This window comes from Seriola lalandi, unplaced genomic scaffold (assembly GCF_002814215.2).
Source record: "Seriola lalandi dorsalis isolate HSWRI2012SDOR001 ecotype SW California unplaced genomic scaffold, Sedor1 jcf7180002052504, whole genome shotgun sequence".
Lineage (NCBI taxonomy): Eukaryota > Metazoa > Chordata > Actinopteri > Carangiformes > Carangidae > Seriola > Seriola lalandi.
Window position 1 is genome coordinate 852,817 of NW_019523057.1, and position 19,011 is coordinate 871,827.

At 40.1% G+C, this 19,011-nt stretch overlaps 1 protein-coding gene across 1 annotated transcript in view; it reads left to right on the top strand.

Moving 5' to 3' along the window:
* Positions 1-6,570: 6,570 nt before the first annotated feature.
* LOC111650560 (potassium channel subfamily K member 2-like) overlaps positions 6,571-19,011 on the top strand; it is a 29,864-nt gene continuing 17,423 nt past the window's right edge. Inside the window, exons 1-2 of the mRNA XM_023400462.2 lie at positions 6,571-8,599; positions 10,158-10,471. Of these exons, the coding sequence (XP_023256230.1) occupies position 8,599; positions 10,158-10,471 (315 nt within the window). The 5' untranslated portion in view covers positions 6,571-8,598. The remainder of the gene's footprint in view (positions 8,600-10,157; positions 10,472-19,011) is intronic.

The following is a 19,011-nucleotide window of genomic DNA, read 5'->3' on the forward strand; positions in this document are numbered from 1 at the left end:
CTGTGTGTGTGTGTGTGTGTGTGTGTGTGTGTGTGTGTGTGTGTGTGTGTGTGTGTGTGTGCACACATCTACTTGTATGCATATGCTTCCACTATGCAAACCTCCCTGTCAAACAACCGAGCCCAGAGGAAAAGTTATTTTCTTCATGACAGGATGTGTCGCTGATCTCATAATAATAATCTTGGATCCTGCAGGAGGAGGAACGAGCTGGAAAGAACAGAGTAATTCGTGAAAAAAAAAAAGAAGCATTTTCTGCATGGGAGACATCCACCATGGCCTTACTTTTATGTTGGGGTATAACGCTAACATTTCCATTTCAGTTTAAGCCTAAAGTTTTGACTATACTTTATTCATCCCGATGGGAAATTCATTCATTAGCCTCACTGCTTATCCTCTAAGGGTCGCAGGGGAGCTGGCGCCAGTCCCAGCTGACACTGGGCTGAGTTCACTCAGGACAGGTCGCCAGTGTATCACAGGGTTAATATACAGAGACAAACAGCCATCAGCCTTTACATACACACCTATGGGTAAATTTGATTAACTTAACCTGCATGTTCTTGGATGGTGGGAGGAAACCAAGGTACCCGGAGGAAACCCGCGGAGGCACGAGGAGAACATGCAAACTCCACACAGAGTTGTCAGCTGGCCGGCAGGTTTGAACCTAGAGCCTTCTTGCTGTGAGGCAATAACCACTGCACCATCATGCTGCCCCAGAAGTCACGCGTGAACGAAGATCTTAACCAGAAACTGACCTAACTTAAACCAGGACCGTGTGTGATAGTCCCAGTTCTGTGATATGGTTGGTGCAAGTGCATCCATCATCTAAATCTGTATCTAAATCCTTATGTGCTGCCTCTCGTAATTCTTGTAATAAACACTCATCGTTTCCAGCAGATGAGATGAAAGTTTCTGATCTCTTATATTTGAGAGGCCCCGCGAGAACAACATCAATATTTTGTCTTTACAACCTTACATTTCCATATTGAATTACACTCTCATGGATACATGTTACTGCATTCTGCATGGCCAAACAACCCGGCAGTTATCTCCTCTCACCAGCTTCGATAGTGAAGTATGTGTTTATGAGTGTGTGTGTGTGTGTGTGTGTGTGTGTGTGTGTGTGTGTGTGTGTGTGTGTGTGTGTGTGTGTGTGTCACCAATACCCTTGTCATCCCCCACATTAATCTTAATTGACCCCCCTGTTGCTGAGGTGTACTGGTGTGACAGAGCACTGTGGGATAGGTGACACAGACATCTCAGTGGGTGGTGAAGAACATGGGGAAAAATAAGGGCTTTACATCAAAGTCTGGATTGAGATAGAGCAAAAAAGAAAGTGAAGAGGTCACTGTCAAGAAAGTCATCAAACACGACAACAGAAACTTACTGCAGTTGTCAGCTCTGGCTGTATGTGGGTAAAACCAGAATCATTTTTCCATTTATTATAGTTTTTTTTATTCATGTTAAAGCCCACAACATGTCTAAACAAATCGATGTGGTTATATTCAGACCTTCCAGCGGTGTTGTGTTTGTATATACTGTATACAGCAGAAAAGAATCCATAAAGAGGAAACACAGCAGAACTTTGTTTTTTCTTCTTTCCCCTCACACTGATTATTATTATTTCTTACGCTCATCCTATTAAATATTATTTGTAATGTGTTTTATTATGACCCCGATGAAGGCTATGAGCTAAAAAGTGTTGGCCTCACTATAAATTTTATTTTACTTTATAACTAAGTTTTGACCTCTTCAGACTATTTTCACCTGTTATACAAGAGTCCTGTGTGTGGGAGTTTATTTTTAATTTCATATAGTAGAAATGATCAGACAAAAAATAGACTGTTACACTTCAAATGGAAAGAAAACATGTTTTTCACCTTGCACAGTATGACCGTTAAAACCTTTCTCTTCAAGCAGAAATCCAGGGATAATAGATGTTTCATCTGTCATACTCATGTAAAGCCTGAAACCTTAAGTCAGGTTTATCATTCTAACAGTGTCATTCTAAGATACTATTACTGAACCAAAAAAAAAAAAACATTGATTCAACCTCTTATAAATCCAGCAGTTCTGACTTAGTTCAGACATTAAATAAAATAGTTCCTGATTTTGAGTTGAAGCATTTAAACGAGGCATTTTACCTCAGCTGTGCAGGCCTGAGCACTAGTTCTGTTCATCAGCAGGCAAATAGAGCAATGTTCAATAATCTGAAATGATGGAAATGCTGTTGGCATTAACCACTTTTAACTCGTTTAGCTTCTTTGGTTGTCTATCATGTGCAAAAAGGTGCCGTCGACTGCCTGATGAATACATATTCAAGACTGTCAAGTAATTATTGTAGCAGCACAAACTGTCTGCAAACCTCTACACTGCTCTCCAGGTTTTTATACCTCGAAGCGCCGCAGAGATGTGTTCATTTAACAGGCCAAGTATGTGCATGTGAGTGATCTTGAAGGTTTCACATGCTCATTAAGTTTTCGTTCAGTTGTTCACGATGAATGGTTTTTCGTGGGGCTCGGCTGACTAAGAAAGAGACTCACGTCCGCTGGGGAACCAGAATTATTCTTTGTGAGCTCTGCCTGCAATCAAGAGCCAGTGACTGGAACAACCAGGCCCGACATCCAACGTGCAACGCAGTGTTAAACAGCGCAGCTTAATGAGGGAGCGGCTCGAGACCGACATCAGTTATTATAGAGGCTGTCCACATGACTGCGAATTGTATATGAAACTATGTATTATCTGCTTCCACCCCAATCAAAGTCAGTGATCTCATTGAAAAGAGAAATCACTGCGGAGAAAGAGTGCAGTCGACTTGACTCTCACATTCATGGGCTCACTGACTAACCTAAAATTCAGGTGGTTAGTCTGTCTATATGCTAAATATTTAAACACTTACTCATGGTGCAAGCTCACCGAAAGTAAAGTGCAGACGTTCCACACAGAAACATTTACTCTTTATGATGTTTGAAGATAGTGAAGATAGAAGTCAGTATCTTGATCTAATTTTAAATTTCATTACAGATGACATATCGATCTAAAAAACAATCATTTTATACTCAGTCAAGGCCCCTGCTGCTCATACTTTTCTGCAAGAGGGGGAAACTGCAGCCTCAGTGGAAATGATTCAGGTTGATTCAGCAGGATTTGGTGTTGGGGTGCACTTTATTGGTCGAACATTAAACCTTCGAAGTCTGTACAAAGCAAAATTGCAGACAAGAGTATAAAATATACATGTTTGATCACTTAAAAGTCATCACATTTTCAGTATTTTTGTTTGCTGGTGTTGCAGATAATGTTTACTCAGCTTTACTGTCAAACTTTTATCAGGAATGTTGCAGTATTGTTTGTGTTGCCCTGCATCTGTAACTATGTAGGGAACTGCATTAAAAATAATAGCATCCAGGTGCTAATCTCCAACCATGTCCATAAGACAAAATATACATTCACTGAATACCCAAAAATATGAAATATAGCCAATATATGGCACAAAGATGAACACAGCACACTCACATGATCCCTTGGGGGATCACGCAACATATTGGTGTAGGAGGATCTTTAAAATAATATGTTCTTATTTGAAATAAAATTTGAAAAAACACAGAATTTTAATTCTAATTGATTTCAGATTTCTGTATGAAACCACTTTGTAAGCACCTTTTGTCAAACAGGTCACAGGTGACTTGTAAAATGGCTTACTACACCAGTGTCTGGCATTTTGCTGTGCCATTAGAAGACATTACTATGGTAATAGGGTTCATTAATGCACCAATGTCCCCAATAATAAGATCACTGTCTGTAATGTAACAAAGGCCATATGTTTCATGTTACAACTGTCCTGTTCGAGTCAAACAGTCAGCAAATAAGGACAAAAGGTGCTGATGCATGAGATTACACATGATGAGGAGACTGTTAATGAGATGAAAATGAGTCAAAGGCATTCGTCAAGCTGTTTCCTGCACAAAAATAGCTAAATGGATTGCCTGAAATTCCCAAATGCTTCTCCTTAGCAAGTAAGATTACTTCTCATAAAGCTTAAGACCCATCAGTGTAACTTTGTCATCTGAATGAATATCAAAGTTCTAAGACAGTCTCCGTCAGGCTCCATTCATGTTAAATAAGGTTAATTTAATCTTGTGCAGCCACATTATGCGCATAGATAAGATGCTTTCAAAGTCAATGGAAATTCAGGTCATTTAACATATTACTATGTTTGCACATTAAACTGCTCCGCTGTGTGTGACTTCACCACACAGTGTAATAAACAGGAAAAAAACTTGAGCTGGCAAGCAATTCTCTGTCATTATATGTATGAGTTGGGCCGCAATAGTTTCTTTGATGGGCTTTTAAATGGATTTTTTCTTCTTGTGTCCTTCTTTAGAAATATTATTGTGTGTGTTTAACTGCAAACTCCACTTGGAAATAATCAGAAAAGTAGATAGAAGAAGTGGACACTACTGTGGACAAACAAGTCATGATAAAAGCAAAAACAAATCGCGAAGAAAAGATTTCTTACTCATGAATGTTCCACGAGGTTCAGGTGCTTAGAAAAGACTTGATACTCCCATGCTAAATGTGACAAAAACAGATGAAAGCAGGTCCCTCAAGGAGACTACAGCAGAAGTTACAAGAACAGCTGTAAAGCAAAGCCTCACTGACAAAGTCAAAAGGATTTACAGACTGTCAAATCCCGCAGCAGGTACCACTGAAGTGTTGTCACTCTACTGGGAAAACATGACAGCATTAATGGTCGGAAGCCTTGGTGAAGAATACCTCAGCAGCAGAATCACGATCCCACCTTGTTTGAGTTCTGATGAATCCTAGCTGACCTGTGACCCCTGTGGAGGACATCAAGCACAAAGAAAGTTTAACCTCAGCCAACCCCAGATTAATAGTGACTCGCAACACTTGTTGACTTCAGCACACGAATGATGAGCTGCTCTCCATCCCAGATTGCATCGCGGTATTGCTCTGCCCTGTAAGAGAAAATACACAGTAACACTCAGTGTTATACTCTGCTTTGTAGATGCTGCTGCCAGTGTAACAAACCAACCCTGAGAGTCATGCATTAAATCATCTGTAGCTACAGCCTCCATTGCTACAATAACAGCATAGCCGTAACCATAGCAACATAATCAAATCCAGTACTACAACCATCACTCAAAAGTCTTTGACTTAAAGTATTACTGGAAATAAACACACATATGCAAGACTTTTTGATATGCAAGACACAGTGATAGTGCGAATCAAAAATAAAGAAGCTCAGACCTGAAGCTTCAACATAACTGTGTCCACGCCTGGTTTATTTTCCAAGTGTGTCTATAAAAAGAATGAAGAGAATTTGGAAATAAGTAAATCAAAGATTTGAAACTGTTAAGGCTTAGCTAGTGAACCCAAATGCTAGACACAGAGGCAAGAGACTTAAAGGTTTTGAACTGAAAAGAGTATTTATTAGGGACGCTAGATAGATTGGTCTGGACTGTGGCTAGCTGAGCTAGGCAGGAGCTTTGGCTGGGGTTAGGGCTGGGCCTGGGCTGAGTGAAGGGAGGCAGGCTGGTCCAGAGAGTGGGAGAGCAGGGAGATCCAAGGCTGGAGGTCAGGGCCGGAGGGGAGCAGACTTGCAAACATGAAGGCTGGAAGGGAGACTGACTGAAACAGGCGCTACGATCATGCGGCAGAGCTGAGTCTTTGTAGAGGAGCTGATTATGTGATGGGCTGCAGCTGGTGAAGCTATGTTCAGCCTGCGGGGGACACCTGTCTCCAGGTGATCACACACACACACACACACACACACACACACACACACACACACACACACACACACACACAGAGGAAGAGAGAGAGACTCTGCATGCTAAGCAGAGATAGAGGCCATGACAGAAACTTACTACATGAATAATTCATCACTGCTGTATACTGAATCACACAGCAGGTCATATAAGCCCCAAACGATGTTACATTTGAAGCAGGTATTGATTTTCCACCTCTTGAATTGATGGACCAAACACTCGAACTAATGAGCTAAAGCCATCAAACAGAAACATATCACATACCTTTACTGTCAACACTCACTGAAGATGATGGGAGATGAAGACATCACTTCCTGTCAAAATTCATCTGCCATTTGATTCAAAGTCATTTCGAGTAGAAGATGTCAAGAGATGGTCAGAAAAAGAAAATAATGTGAAGAAAGGAAAAAGAATAAGTATGAGCAAAGGAAGCAAAGCACTTACTGAAATCTGGACACAATCCATTAAAAGCATTTTAACCTCCTAAGACCCGAGCTCTATTCTTTGCTATATAGGCTGATTGGGACCTGAGAAAAATTATGTCCACATATGAGGACATTAGTTTTAAATTTCGATTAATGAGTGGCAGTATAATATCCTCATATGTGGTCACCAGGCCCTTGTTGAGAAAAAGTTAGTATTGTGGTCTAGAGAACCCAAAATGGGAGGTTCACATATGTGGACGCCAGGTCCTAGGAGGTTAAGAGGTGAAGCACAGTGCATGTGCAAAATCATTGTATGGTTTATTGCTGTCATGCAGCACACCACAATATATATTTTTTCCATTTTCCTCCTTTCCTTTGCAGAGGAGGTTTCACCAACAAACGCAGCTACTGGAAGACTGAAATTTCAGCAAAAATGGAGTTTATATGGAGGTCATGAAGAGCAAATCACAACAAGAGATGGGAAAACACAACAACAAATCAAAAAACACAACGGCAAATAGAGAATCACAACGGCAAATAGGAATAATAAAAGCGTTTTGATTAGGGTTAGGTAAAGTGGTTTTGTTTAAATATAAATAAACATATTGTGTCTCAGTTCCTAAACCATTACAAAGTGCTGTGAGTGCCAAAACATCGCCATTAAAAAGTGTCATTTCTGTCATGAAAACAACAGAAAATTCTTGTGATTGTACAGGAATCACAACGTTACATTTCTACACTATTTCACAAACTAAATCTCCTTCCGACTGTCATGAAAAAATGGACAATTCACGTCAATGTACGTTAAATGAATAGACTACATTACTTGTACCTGGATGCGAACTGACATGAGACTGGGTTGGTTTTTATCATTTTCTGCTGTTTTATGAATTGCTAATGTGTTTTGTGATATGCCATTGTAATTCCCTATAGTTGTGACGGCCACTGTAGGTTTATGAGTTATTCGCTTTCATTATCTTTTATTTTACACTTACACAAAGAATCATAGTTTTTTGGGAGATTCACTGACAAAGAGAGGATCGTTTGTCTGTGTGTGTGTGTGTGTGTGTGTGTGTGTGTCAGAGCACCACAGACAAACATCACAGCTGTGCAAGTCTCTCAATTCAATTAGCTGTAGTAGCTCATGCAAATGCAATCAATATTGTGGACACATTCACGCACACACACTCTTTTTTTCACACATACAAGCACTCTCACCAGGACAGAAAAAGCAGCTGAGCAGCAAGTGACTATCAAATTAGTGAAAATCCCTGTCACCCTTACTTCTCTGTTTTCATGTTAGTGGTCAAACCTGCATGCCAAGGTGAAATTAAGTCCAATCCGTGACACAGGCCATAAACACTGTCTCAGATGAGTTTAATTAATGCACGCCTGTCCTTCAGGACAGTTGTCAGTGCAACCTGAGGTCTGCTTCTAATAAGCTGACTGTTGCCTGGATGTGAGGTGTGTGCTTGTGACTGGGAGGTCGGCAGTAAACGCTCACTCTTCTCCCCCTCGGTCAGTAGCAAAATGCCCTCCAGACAAAAACTGAAAACAAATGTCAGGATTAGATGTAACATCCAGGCCATTGTAGAAAGTTAATGTTCTCTTAAGCAAAAATGAGTAACATACTAATTGCAATTTTAGCATTTTTTTTGTCCAATGCAGAAAGGGAATACATGTGCACTCTTGAGCCACTTTACCCCTGCATGGCTGCTCTGAGGAAAAGGCAGTGGGCAGCTTCTTGGAACAAGAGGGGTCTTTCATAATATATAACCATAATGTACAACGAGATATATTAATAGTTTGTGCAAAACGGTTGTATAACTCACTATCTGAATCTCAGCTGTGATAGAGGTTGGAGAAACTTCATATCATGGTCATCCATTATTAGTATGTGAAATTCTGCAGCATGGGAAGCCTCTGGAGTGCTGCACAGCAGGCAGCTTCACTCCCTCTCTCACAGCAGAAACGCACACTGTCCACAACCAGAGCAGTGGGAGTGCGCAGCGCATCCAGCGTGTCACACTGGTTAAGTACCTCCTCTGACCAGTACAACCCCAACCTCTCCTCTTCCATAAATCCCCCCGCACGGGGCACAATGTCTCCAAACACCTGGATGGATTTCGTGGAAGCCGTTGTTCCTTTTACGCTCCTTCTTAGCATGTCTCTTGGTGGGAACAAGATGTCCTGGATGTATTTTCTCCGGAGATTGTAAAGTGGAAGGGAAGCGCAGCTCGCCCGAAACCATGTGGAGAGCGGCTACGTCCCTCAGTGGGAGCACCTGAGACAGAAAGCGACTGTCAGAGGATCAACCATTGTTTGCACTTTCGTGGAGAGAAAAGGATCCTTCGATGAGGAAACAAAGAGAGAAGAGATGGTAGAGAAGTAAGTGCGAAAACAACTAGTTGAAATCCAACACGAGAATGATGCAAAGATTACCTGTTATGCATGACTTGTATAAACCTGCTGTTCACAGGGTAGAAAAAATGACATGTGAACTTATGTCCTAAGATACTTTTACTGTAGCTTTTATTGTAAATGTGCCATACGGTGTATTTTAGCACGTATGTAATGCACAGTTATGTAATTATGTAACATTAAATGAACAAAACCCATAAAAAAATAATTTCTATGTTAAGGGTTTATTTCTCATGGTTTCAGCTTATTATTGAGGGACAGAGCCTGTCCATAAGTTGTTTACTATAAAATACTGGCTATCTGGACCTCATGGGATGATTATGTAATTGCGTCTACTGTAGCAAGCAGATTGTTTAATTTTTTATGAGCTTCCATTCAGACGTTGTGTTCATTTATATTGTGGGACCCCAAAGCACAAAAAATAAATAAATAAATAAAATGAAACCACCTGCAGCGTGCTCCACCGTTGTACATAGTAGAATTATGTCACAGATAATCCCAGCCTAAGCATGTCTTTATTTTCATAACACTGAAAATACAAATTTAACAAATACTATTTTATGAAGGAGCCTGAATCCAGGAAGAAGTCACGATTCCCATTATTAGACCAAACTAAGAGATGAAAATACATGTATTCAAGTCCTGAAATGACTGTATGAATGTTAATGTTGTTAAATTATAGGTGGTATGGCGCTTCTGCACACAGTGCATTGAACGCTCTGTGAATAAAAATTGCCCTAGACCCGCTGCAGGTCAGCAAATGTTGTGGGGAGGCGCTGTTCCACTGGTTTATTATCAAGGAAAGAAATAAGAGTATCAAGAGAGAAACTGTAACGACACAGGAGCTGGTACATTAAGTTCCCATGTGTCAAATATTTATGAGTACATGATTGAAAACCTGTAATTCAATGGCAAAAAAAGGAGGAGGATATAATAAAGGCTGTTATTGAGAATATTCTGAAATAGTGCTCAGTGATTGATTTGTCCTGGATGAGTTTAATATAAATGACTCATAACAGTAGTAACTATTCTCTAATAGCTTTTGCTGATGAAGCTTAAAGTAAAATTCAGTGCTTACCCTCCTTTCTTCAGATGGTTATTGCCTCACAATATATTACATTTTTCTCTTATATAGATCTGAAAAAGTTAGTGGATTAATTGATTGGTTGTTTTGTTTTTACGTTTATTTTTAACATCTGAACTGTTTTTGGACAAACAAGACTGACCATCATCTCGTGCTGTGAGAAACTGTGATGAGCATTTTTCTCCCTGTCAGTCAGCAGACCAGTTAATTGATTAATCCAGGAAATATTTATCAAAATAAACGATAATGAAAATGATTGTTAATTGCAACCGTAATCGTAAATTGTATGAACCCTATGGTATATGTTGTGGCCTTTTATGTCTGTGGTTGGGCCAACAAACGATAAATAGATAGATAGATAGATAGATAGATAGATAGATAGATAGATAGATAGATAGATAGATAGATATTGATCCAAATTAATCAGTTCCTTCCTCACAGTGGCAGCACCTGACCTTCTTGACCCCAAGTCTGCCGCCCACAACTCCAAACCTCGCCTGTCCTTCTCGACAAAACCGGTGGTGCTGAACGTTCCAGAGGATGAGTGCGACACCCGGACAACTGTCATGAGGTGGAAAACAGTATCAGCCATCTTTTTCTTGGTGGTGCTTTACCTAATTATTGGGGCAACGGTGTTCAGAGCGCTGGAGCAGGCTCACGAGAGCTCCCAGAAAACGGCCATTCTTGAAGAAAAAGTGAAGTTCTTGGTCATGCACGCCTGCGTAAACTCCTCTGAGCTGGAGGATCTGGTAAAGGTAGGTGAAGGCATCAATGTCATAAATAATTCAAATCTTTTCTCTTCTGCAGGTGAAGACTGTTGAAATGCACAAAAAATATTTTGCACTTTGAGTAGAGGTATTCTACAAATGGTGGTTTTAAGACAGTATTCTACACAAAAAGAAAATATACAATGAAGTTAATATTGACATTTCAACAGCTTTACAGTATCTCTGAACCTTGTGAACACGTTGACTGGGAGTAAACACTGCCAGACCTTTAACCTGAAGATATTTTTTCAGCCAGTCTAACAACCAAAGAACTAGTTTGTTTATACACATTTATTATGTGGTACCTGGAGGCGGTTTTATATCAAACATAGTCCATGTTTCACTTACCATGGTTTTACATCCATCAATCTGCTGGATTACGAGACACTGCACTTGGTTCCAACCAACAGGTTTGTTTTTTAAAGCATGAGCAACATGGTTCTATGATGAATAAAATACTTATTTTAACCCAAACCACCATCTTTCCCTGAAACTAACCATGTTGTTTTTGTGCCTAAGCCTAACCAAACCTCAACCATAGTGTTGTCACATCACAAAACTGATTCATTTTCTAACTGTGGTTTGTTTTGGAAGGTACAGATAAATGATATAATGAAATATTATAGGAAACCATGAAAGGAATACTGAAGTGCAGATTTTATTTTCTAAAGGCGGTGCTATGTACATGTCGAACATTTTTAAATTGCTTTACTTACCATTTAATATAGACTTACTGTAGCCAAATAACGCCCTGTGCAGTTGTATTGGAGAAAAAAAACAAAACAAAAAATGAAGTTTGACTGTGCAGTTTTTCAACAAGAAATCTTAATAACAGCCACTTCATACAGGGGCTCTGGTTTAAGGGCCCAATGAGTAAACAATAAAGAAGACTCAATGAAATTCATTCACTCAACATTCATTTAACTAAAATAAATATGCACTACCAGTATCAGTAGGCTACTGAGTGAGCAGTCTTCTAATAAAAGACATCTACTGATTCCACAACTCTTCCTTTATGGATTAGTGGATCTCATCAGAAACCAAACTTGTCAGGGTTGATCAAAAGCATTTCCTCTTGGGGAATCTAGCAGTCATATCAGACTTGTAGATGATGATTACTCCTCTATTGTGAGCTGAGCTGAAAGGTCTTAAAATCCCGGGGGAAACTGATTCGTCTACATAACTTTGGCCCAGGAGCTGATCCATTTCCCTGATTCTGTTGTAGCACCAGAGGGGCCTCCAAATGCCAAAACATCCACCAATCTCACTGTTAGGTAGAAGCAGTGTAATAAATTAAATGAATAATGAAGATAAAAATGCTTATTTTTCACACTGTATTTAAGTTGAACATTTTGATTATGTACTAAGACTACAGTTAGTGTTGCCACTTTTGTGAGTGTGAGCATTTAAATAAACCCATAGAATAAACTGAACGACCACATCTCTAAAACTCTTGCACAACGCAACACAATGAAAAAGCTGTTGTTAGTCACTATAGCTCAACATGAGTGAGTGAGACTGTCAGTGTAGTGTCTCTGGCTTTCAGTTTGTATGATAGGTACAGGAAGCCGAAGTCTAGTATATGCACATTAACCTGTATCCTGAATTAATTGTAAATATTGTGAGTATAATTGGATATCTCCGTCTATATATTGTCCTCAGATCAGTCATGCTGAATGGAAGTGCGAGGTGTTATTACCAGTGTTTCATTCGTTTGATGTTTGGGATGTAGTGCCTTGTCGGTCTGGTTAGATTTTCAGTTTCAGTTTGAGTCGAATATGAATTGAAAAGGTGGCTCTGTGAGTTTCTCAGTGATTGTGATTTGATTACAGCTGATGCCTTAGTGAAAGCTCTTTTTCCTTTGGTATTTTAGGAACTGTTGTCCACTGCGTTGGCATCCAGTGAAATGTATATTTCATGTAGGTTCTGAACATATTCGAACTGACCCAGGCTGACAAGGATTTATTAGACAAGGATTTATTATTGAACAATGTTCAGTGCCCAACTATGTAAATGAGCCTGTTTTTGATTAAGAGGGGCTGATCACAGATGGCAGTTACGTGGCTTTGAGATGCAGAGTTAATGTTCAAAGATGGTGATAATGCTTTCTGTGCTGAGATTATTATCTTTCAGATTGACTGTTAGATAATGATCTCTTGTCAACAACAAAGCTGCTTTCTTGTAAAGAAAGCCAAACAATAGCAAATGATACTTTAGGCGTGTGGTATTATTCAGCATGTGCAAATGCTGCTCATCATTCACTTCATTTATGTCATTATTATTATCACAATTTTTTTTTTTGGTTTCCCTAGGCAGCCCATTTGTTGGCATTGCACAGTCACCATAAACGTTACTGTTGCTTTTGCTGGTGCTGCAAACCTTTGACATGTTAGAGATTAATTAGGCTGGACGCAGCAGGAATAATGAAAGCAGCAAACAGTAGGAGCAGCTGAGTCTTCATTTCAGAAAGAATAATGCTCTTTGTTCACTGCACCAGTTTTTTAGCAACACTAGCAACGTGGCACCAGGGTTGATAATGTGTGTTCACCACTTTCGCCCCAACTGACATATCAAGAATTATTGGATGGATTGTCACGAACTGTTGTACAGATAGCTATGGTCGCTTTGGTGATCTGCTCAGATCAAACACTTCACTTATCCAGGGAAATATCACTACATCTGCAAGATACTAATACAAGATCAACTTCAGTTGTACTATTACCCTTTTTTTCCCCCATTTCATTACTGGCTGAACTCACATGTTTTGTTATCACAGAGCGACACTGTGCCCTAACTCTAACCCTGTGCGACAAAATGAACAAACCCGCAATTTTTAAACAGTCAAGCAAGCTCACTGTAGCCTGTTACATTTCTGTTAGTTATTGTAATATACTTTTAGTATTGCAACCCGCAAAACGATGCTGTGGTCAATTGAGGTTGTTTCTATGTTTAGTATCCTTTCGATATCCTCCATTGTTGCATTGAAGATGAAAGGATCCACCTGTTGGATCCTTCGTTGTCCAGGAAAAGAAGGCTGCATTTGCAAATGGGACAGACTAGTCGTGATGCTGGATGCGGCCCCTGAATTGGGACACAGCTATAGTGCTGTCTCTTATACACATCTGATGTGTATAAGAGACAGGGGGGACACCTGTGTTGAAGCAGCCTTTCAAACAACTACTTCTCCTCTGATGATTTATTGATACGCAGCTTCAACACAGGTGTCCCCCACTCACTTTTACTTAATTATGTATGCACACACACATCGACCTTTGTAGGCTCCTACTGATCAAAAGCCAGTCTGCAGAGGATTGAGGAGAGATGTGCTCTCAAAGGGAGTAATTAAAAAAAAGTGAGTGATGTCAAAAAGCTCAGACGATTCAATCTCTATTGGCTGTTTGGCTCAGCTTGGAGACAGCCAGTGTGGTCTTCACATTATCCTGTCTTATTTTCCCTGGCCATAGTTAGTTAGCATACAACTGAGTACCAAAACAGTGAATTAATGTGGCCGCTTTGGCTGGGAAACAAAGGAGGCTGACTGAGCCAAGCCCATCTGATTGTGTGGTTTGATTTATGATGTTTAGAGGCACAGTGGATACGTTTTCAGAATATATCTTTGAACCCTCTCTTTTGTTGTATTTGGAAATGATTATGGATGAAACTGATGAAAACTGGGGGGAGCACAAGCGCAGACATACTGGAAGGTAGGTGCAGTGAAGGAACTTAAATGGACAAATTCTGGCTTATAGACAGAGGGGGTGAACAAACTGGCAGGTAAATACAACAGGTTACTACACACAGGGAGCAGGCACGTTGGTAAAACACAAAGAAAAGAGATGCAGGAAATCTGACCAGGAGCTGCTGGAACTGACTGCTTTAAGTACTGGCTTAGAAAATGAGGAAACTGGGGACAGGTGTGTGAGTGGGGAGGGAAGCTCAGGTGATTGAGAACAGGAGACAGGTGAAAAGGTGGAAGTCAGGTGACTGGGCTCATTCACTCAATGACTCATTCACTCCTCCCTAGACACTATACAGGGAGTTCAATGTAGAGAACTCATTGGTAAAATGAAAAAACACTTTCGGACACTACTCGGCACCGTTTTTCTGTCTTTCAGCGTGAGCGCGATGCATGATGGTATATATTGCTTGGTTAGTGACCATCAGTTGTACACTACTTTTCCACATTTGGACAGCATTAGAAAATAGCGAACTCCCTATATAGTGGACTACATAGGGAGTAGTGAGTGATTTCAGACACAGTCTTGGATTTGGAGGCCAAAATAAACAGGGCAGAGACAGGAATAGTAAGAGTAGGGACGGTGGGTCCAGAGACATGAATGAGAGCACCAGACAAATCATGACAAAAACACTGAACTATTGATGACTTCACCTTTCTACATAATGTTTACTGTGTCTATTTCCTGTATTATATATTATTTATACATTATTTCCTGGATTGGCACTGAACACTTGCAAGCTGTGAGTGAGTTTGAAATCATCCAGCATGAACGTAATTCCCAGGATACTGGACTGGGTAGTTGAGAACATATCTTTTTTTCTTTTGTAATATAAGTGAAGTCTTTGTGTATATCAGCTTGTATGGATAAGCAACACTCGTAAGCCTCGGATTACAACGTAACAATATTCATCAGCCCGTATCCCTCCACCTTCTGACCTGTCATGTAGTGTTAACAGTGTTGTTACATTAGTGCCCGTTCCCTCCATTTCCAATCCATTATTCACCCACTTCACGTCTAACACCCTCGGTCTTTACTGCCTTATCACAGGCACCAGTCGTAGGTTAATGAAAGCTCTCTCAGTTTGCGCTAAGAATGATGGATCGTAACAGACAACACCCTGACATTGCAGTGACCTAAACTCTGTGTGTGTGTCTGTGTGTGTGTGGAAAAAGCTGACAGTGCTAGTTCAGGAGTGTGAGCAGTGATTTACACTCTACATCAATGTATTATTAATACTCTGTTCCAGGAGGTTTTTTGATATTGACTCCAAATAATGGAGATCATCAAGAGGAACTACTCCTTCACTAGTACAAGTCTTTCATTTATTAAAGTGTACCACAAAGAATCATCTTATCTCAAGTGGGAAAAATGGAAATAAAAGCTTCAGTCCAGTAAAGTATTCGTGTGCATGTCGTTCTGAGGTCTCAAAGCTTTTCTCTCTCATTTGTCTCAGTAATGATTCCGTATCTTGAGAAGCCACTTGGACCAAGAAACATTTTCTGTTACTGCAGTGAACTGGACTGTGTTAGCCACAGTCAAGTTTTAAAATAAAAAAACAGCATTCAGAGGCACTTATCATATACTTGTCTTGCTAGCTTTCAGTTGCACATGCAATTGACATAGGATTACCACTCGAAATTCCCAGCAATTTCTGAAACAGTTGGTCCTTGTTTTCAGGCACAGGTTGACAAAAGCAGGCTTCTCCTTTGCAGCAAGCGACCACCAGGTTTGTCAGCTGTAATGATGATTGTCGCTTGTAGGTTTTAGCAGCTGTATAGCTAACTAATTAAGATGAATTTAGCACCATGAATTGGTTGAAACAGACCCCAGCTGAAGAGTCCTGTACTCGATGCAAGAGCGTAGGTTTGCATATGGACGGTAGGAACATGTCCCTACCAATATTTTGGCAGGACAGAATTGTCTACCAATATTTGATGTTTGGAGTGAAGTCGACTCGACTCTAGGCATGGGCACAGTATCGTTATTTTTTTTGGCCAATAATAGATAAAATACATTAATTTTAAACTTATGCAGCTGCTCTCCCTGGTATGTAGTTTCCACCCTGTGAGCTGGAGCAATGTCCCGCCCACAGCACCATCTGATTGGTTAGACGTCACGAGTAATAACCTAACTGCTGAAAGCTGCTGTGTACACGGACGAGGGTCGCACCGGTTTACTAGCAGAGCTGTGTGTCGAAGGTAAGAGAACAGATATTACTGAAGATGTAATAAACATCACAATCCTCTACACTGAAGTTACAACAACACCACACTCTGATGAACAAGTTCATACTTTGGTTCAAGCGACACCGAGCAAGAGAGAGGGAGAAAAGCTATCGCTAACTGCTAAGCTAACGCAACTAGCATCTGAACAACCGTTGAATTAGTGAAAGTCGCTAAGAGAAGCAGAGCTCTGGGTGCTGGAGTAAGTCAGTTAAAATATCTTTGAGTGAACGTGTTAAGTTACATTTTAAGGGGAGAGGTAAAACATGTTACATGGTTATGATAGTATATGATAAAACTATTAAAGAGCATCTTTAGGATGCCAGGTGAATCATTGCACAGGTGAGGACAACACTGAAATCAACCAATTAATTCCAGTCAGGCAGCCAGTGCATACAACTGACAATTACTAATATACACTCAGTTGGCAATTTATTAGCAACATCCAGCTAAAGCTGACTTGGTCTAATACAACAGTCCTGCAGTAAATCTTCCTTCATGAAGATTATAATGTTCCATTTTTATTAAAGTAGTTTTAGACTCTATGAAAATTTTTGAGGAATTATTTAGCATGTTAGCTCATTATAATATACTAGTCCTAAGTCTTTGATGTAATATTGTATAGTTTTATTTGAATATAAATACATTTCTGAATGTAAATTCAGATTTTGTATGTTAATAAACCATTTGGTTGACAGCATTAAAAGGTTGTCTTTGTTTTGGAGGGGTGGCAGGGTCGTTGCATCCCTACCAATGTTGAGACCAAACCTACGCCCTTGACTTGATGGCTTCATATATGTTGTCATGTTAAAAGACTGAGGATAGTGACACATCCCATGCAAAAAATAACTCAATTTCAAAGAGTCTATTTTCACTTTACTGAATTGATAAGGCTTGCAGGATGAGGACTGGTCAGTGTTTTTGGTAAACACAACTCCATCTCTGGTTACATTGCTGGAGTGTAAACTTCCTCAAGTCTAATCAAAAGTTGGCCTCAACTCTGATATAGACGCATTCAGGAGCAGCTTCCACACAGCACAGTGGACATGCTAGTCTTTTTTAAAAAGCTTGCTAGTTTTATTACATAACCTGCAACCCCACAAACTACCATAGGTTAGTTGGTTAACGATGTGCTCCTTAGCTTTTAAAGTAATGCTTATTTACTACTATAGGTTTGTAAGCTAGTTAGCTGGGCATGCTTATATTAGAGCAGATTAACATACTGTTTATGACAAAAAAAACCCCCCAAAAAACAGTTGACACACTCAAAACTTTTTTAAATATTAAGTATCTTTGTAATTTTTATTTTGCAAACCCCTCTAACATATGGAGACACCTAAAGCTAAACAGGATCTGCTGTGACAAGCTATGGTAGCTATGCTTGGATTGGACAGTTGCTGTTTAGGGGCCGGAGTTTATAGAACAGTTAATTTAGTCAGGAGATCATTATAGTGTGAGATCATAAAACCTGTATTAGATACTAGAGTACAAACACACAATAGGATCTATGCACATTTTCCAGTGTGTGGCTGTGAGCCTCGCAGCTCCTCATGTTTGTTCAGATGACTGTGGGTGTGAGAAGCCGTGCACTGGTGTGCTTTCCCTCCAGCTGGTGGCTTCACTTCTCTCTTGCGTGCTGTCATGAGAGCACAGCCCCTGAGTGGGAAAACATGTTGCTGTTCTGTTTCCCGTGCAGCCGTCTGGTGTCAGAAGGGCTTGTCACACTCAAAGCTGCAAAGCTGATGCGGATAGACTCGTGTCGCACCTATTGCTCTCCCACACACTCACACTCAGTCAGTCACCTGTGCAATACTCATCACCATCATACAGAACCAGCTAGTTTCACATCTTACACATAGTCAGACTTCCCCTCTGTGGCCAGAAGAAGCTAGTTTATTTCTTCTTTTTTGATAATGATTTGGTGGATCAGCAGGATGCTTAGAAGTTATTACAGCCCATCTACCTTCAATGAAAGGAGAAATCCATATCTCTGGTTTTTCATACTAGCCTCATAGATAAGCTCTGCTTGGATACTGTCAACATGAAGCTGCTTCAGGCAAACTCTTATTGTCACATCGTCACAGACCTGCAGGTAAAGCAAACGCGTGTAGAAGACACTGGTAGGGTTTGCTGTATGAGTGATCTTTATGAGTTTGTTTCTTTTGTGTAAAAAACTCTCACTATTACTATTAAAACCAAAGTCTAAAGCCCAGCACATAAATGTCTTCTGATGGTCTCCACAGCAGTCAATGAGGATAAAAGTGGAAAAATTAGTCTATTGGAGAACTTATCTTGCCTGTTGGGGTATAAATGAGTGAGTCATTTAACCTTTAACATTAAGGCAGCAACATGTGAAAGACGCATACTCTCCCCTGTAGTGAGTAGTGTGAGGGATTTCAAATAATTACAGTACAGTTGCTAATATCAGAAGCGCTCCATTACTTTGACATTCGGGGTAAAAAGTCATGTTTTCAATGAGTAAGGTGATTACTATTTTCAAGTGACTGGCCCAACACTACATATTGGAAAATTACAGGTTAACTACAAATCAACTCTGGGCTGTCGG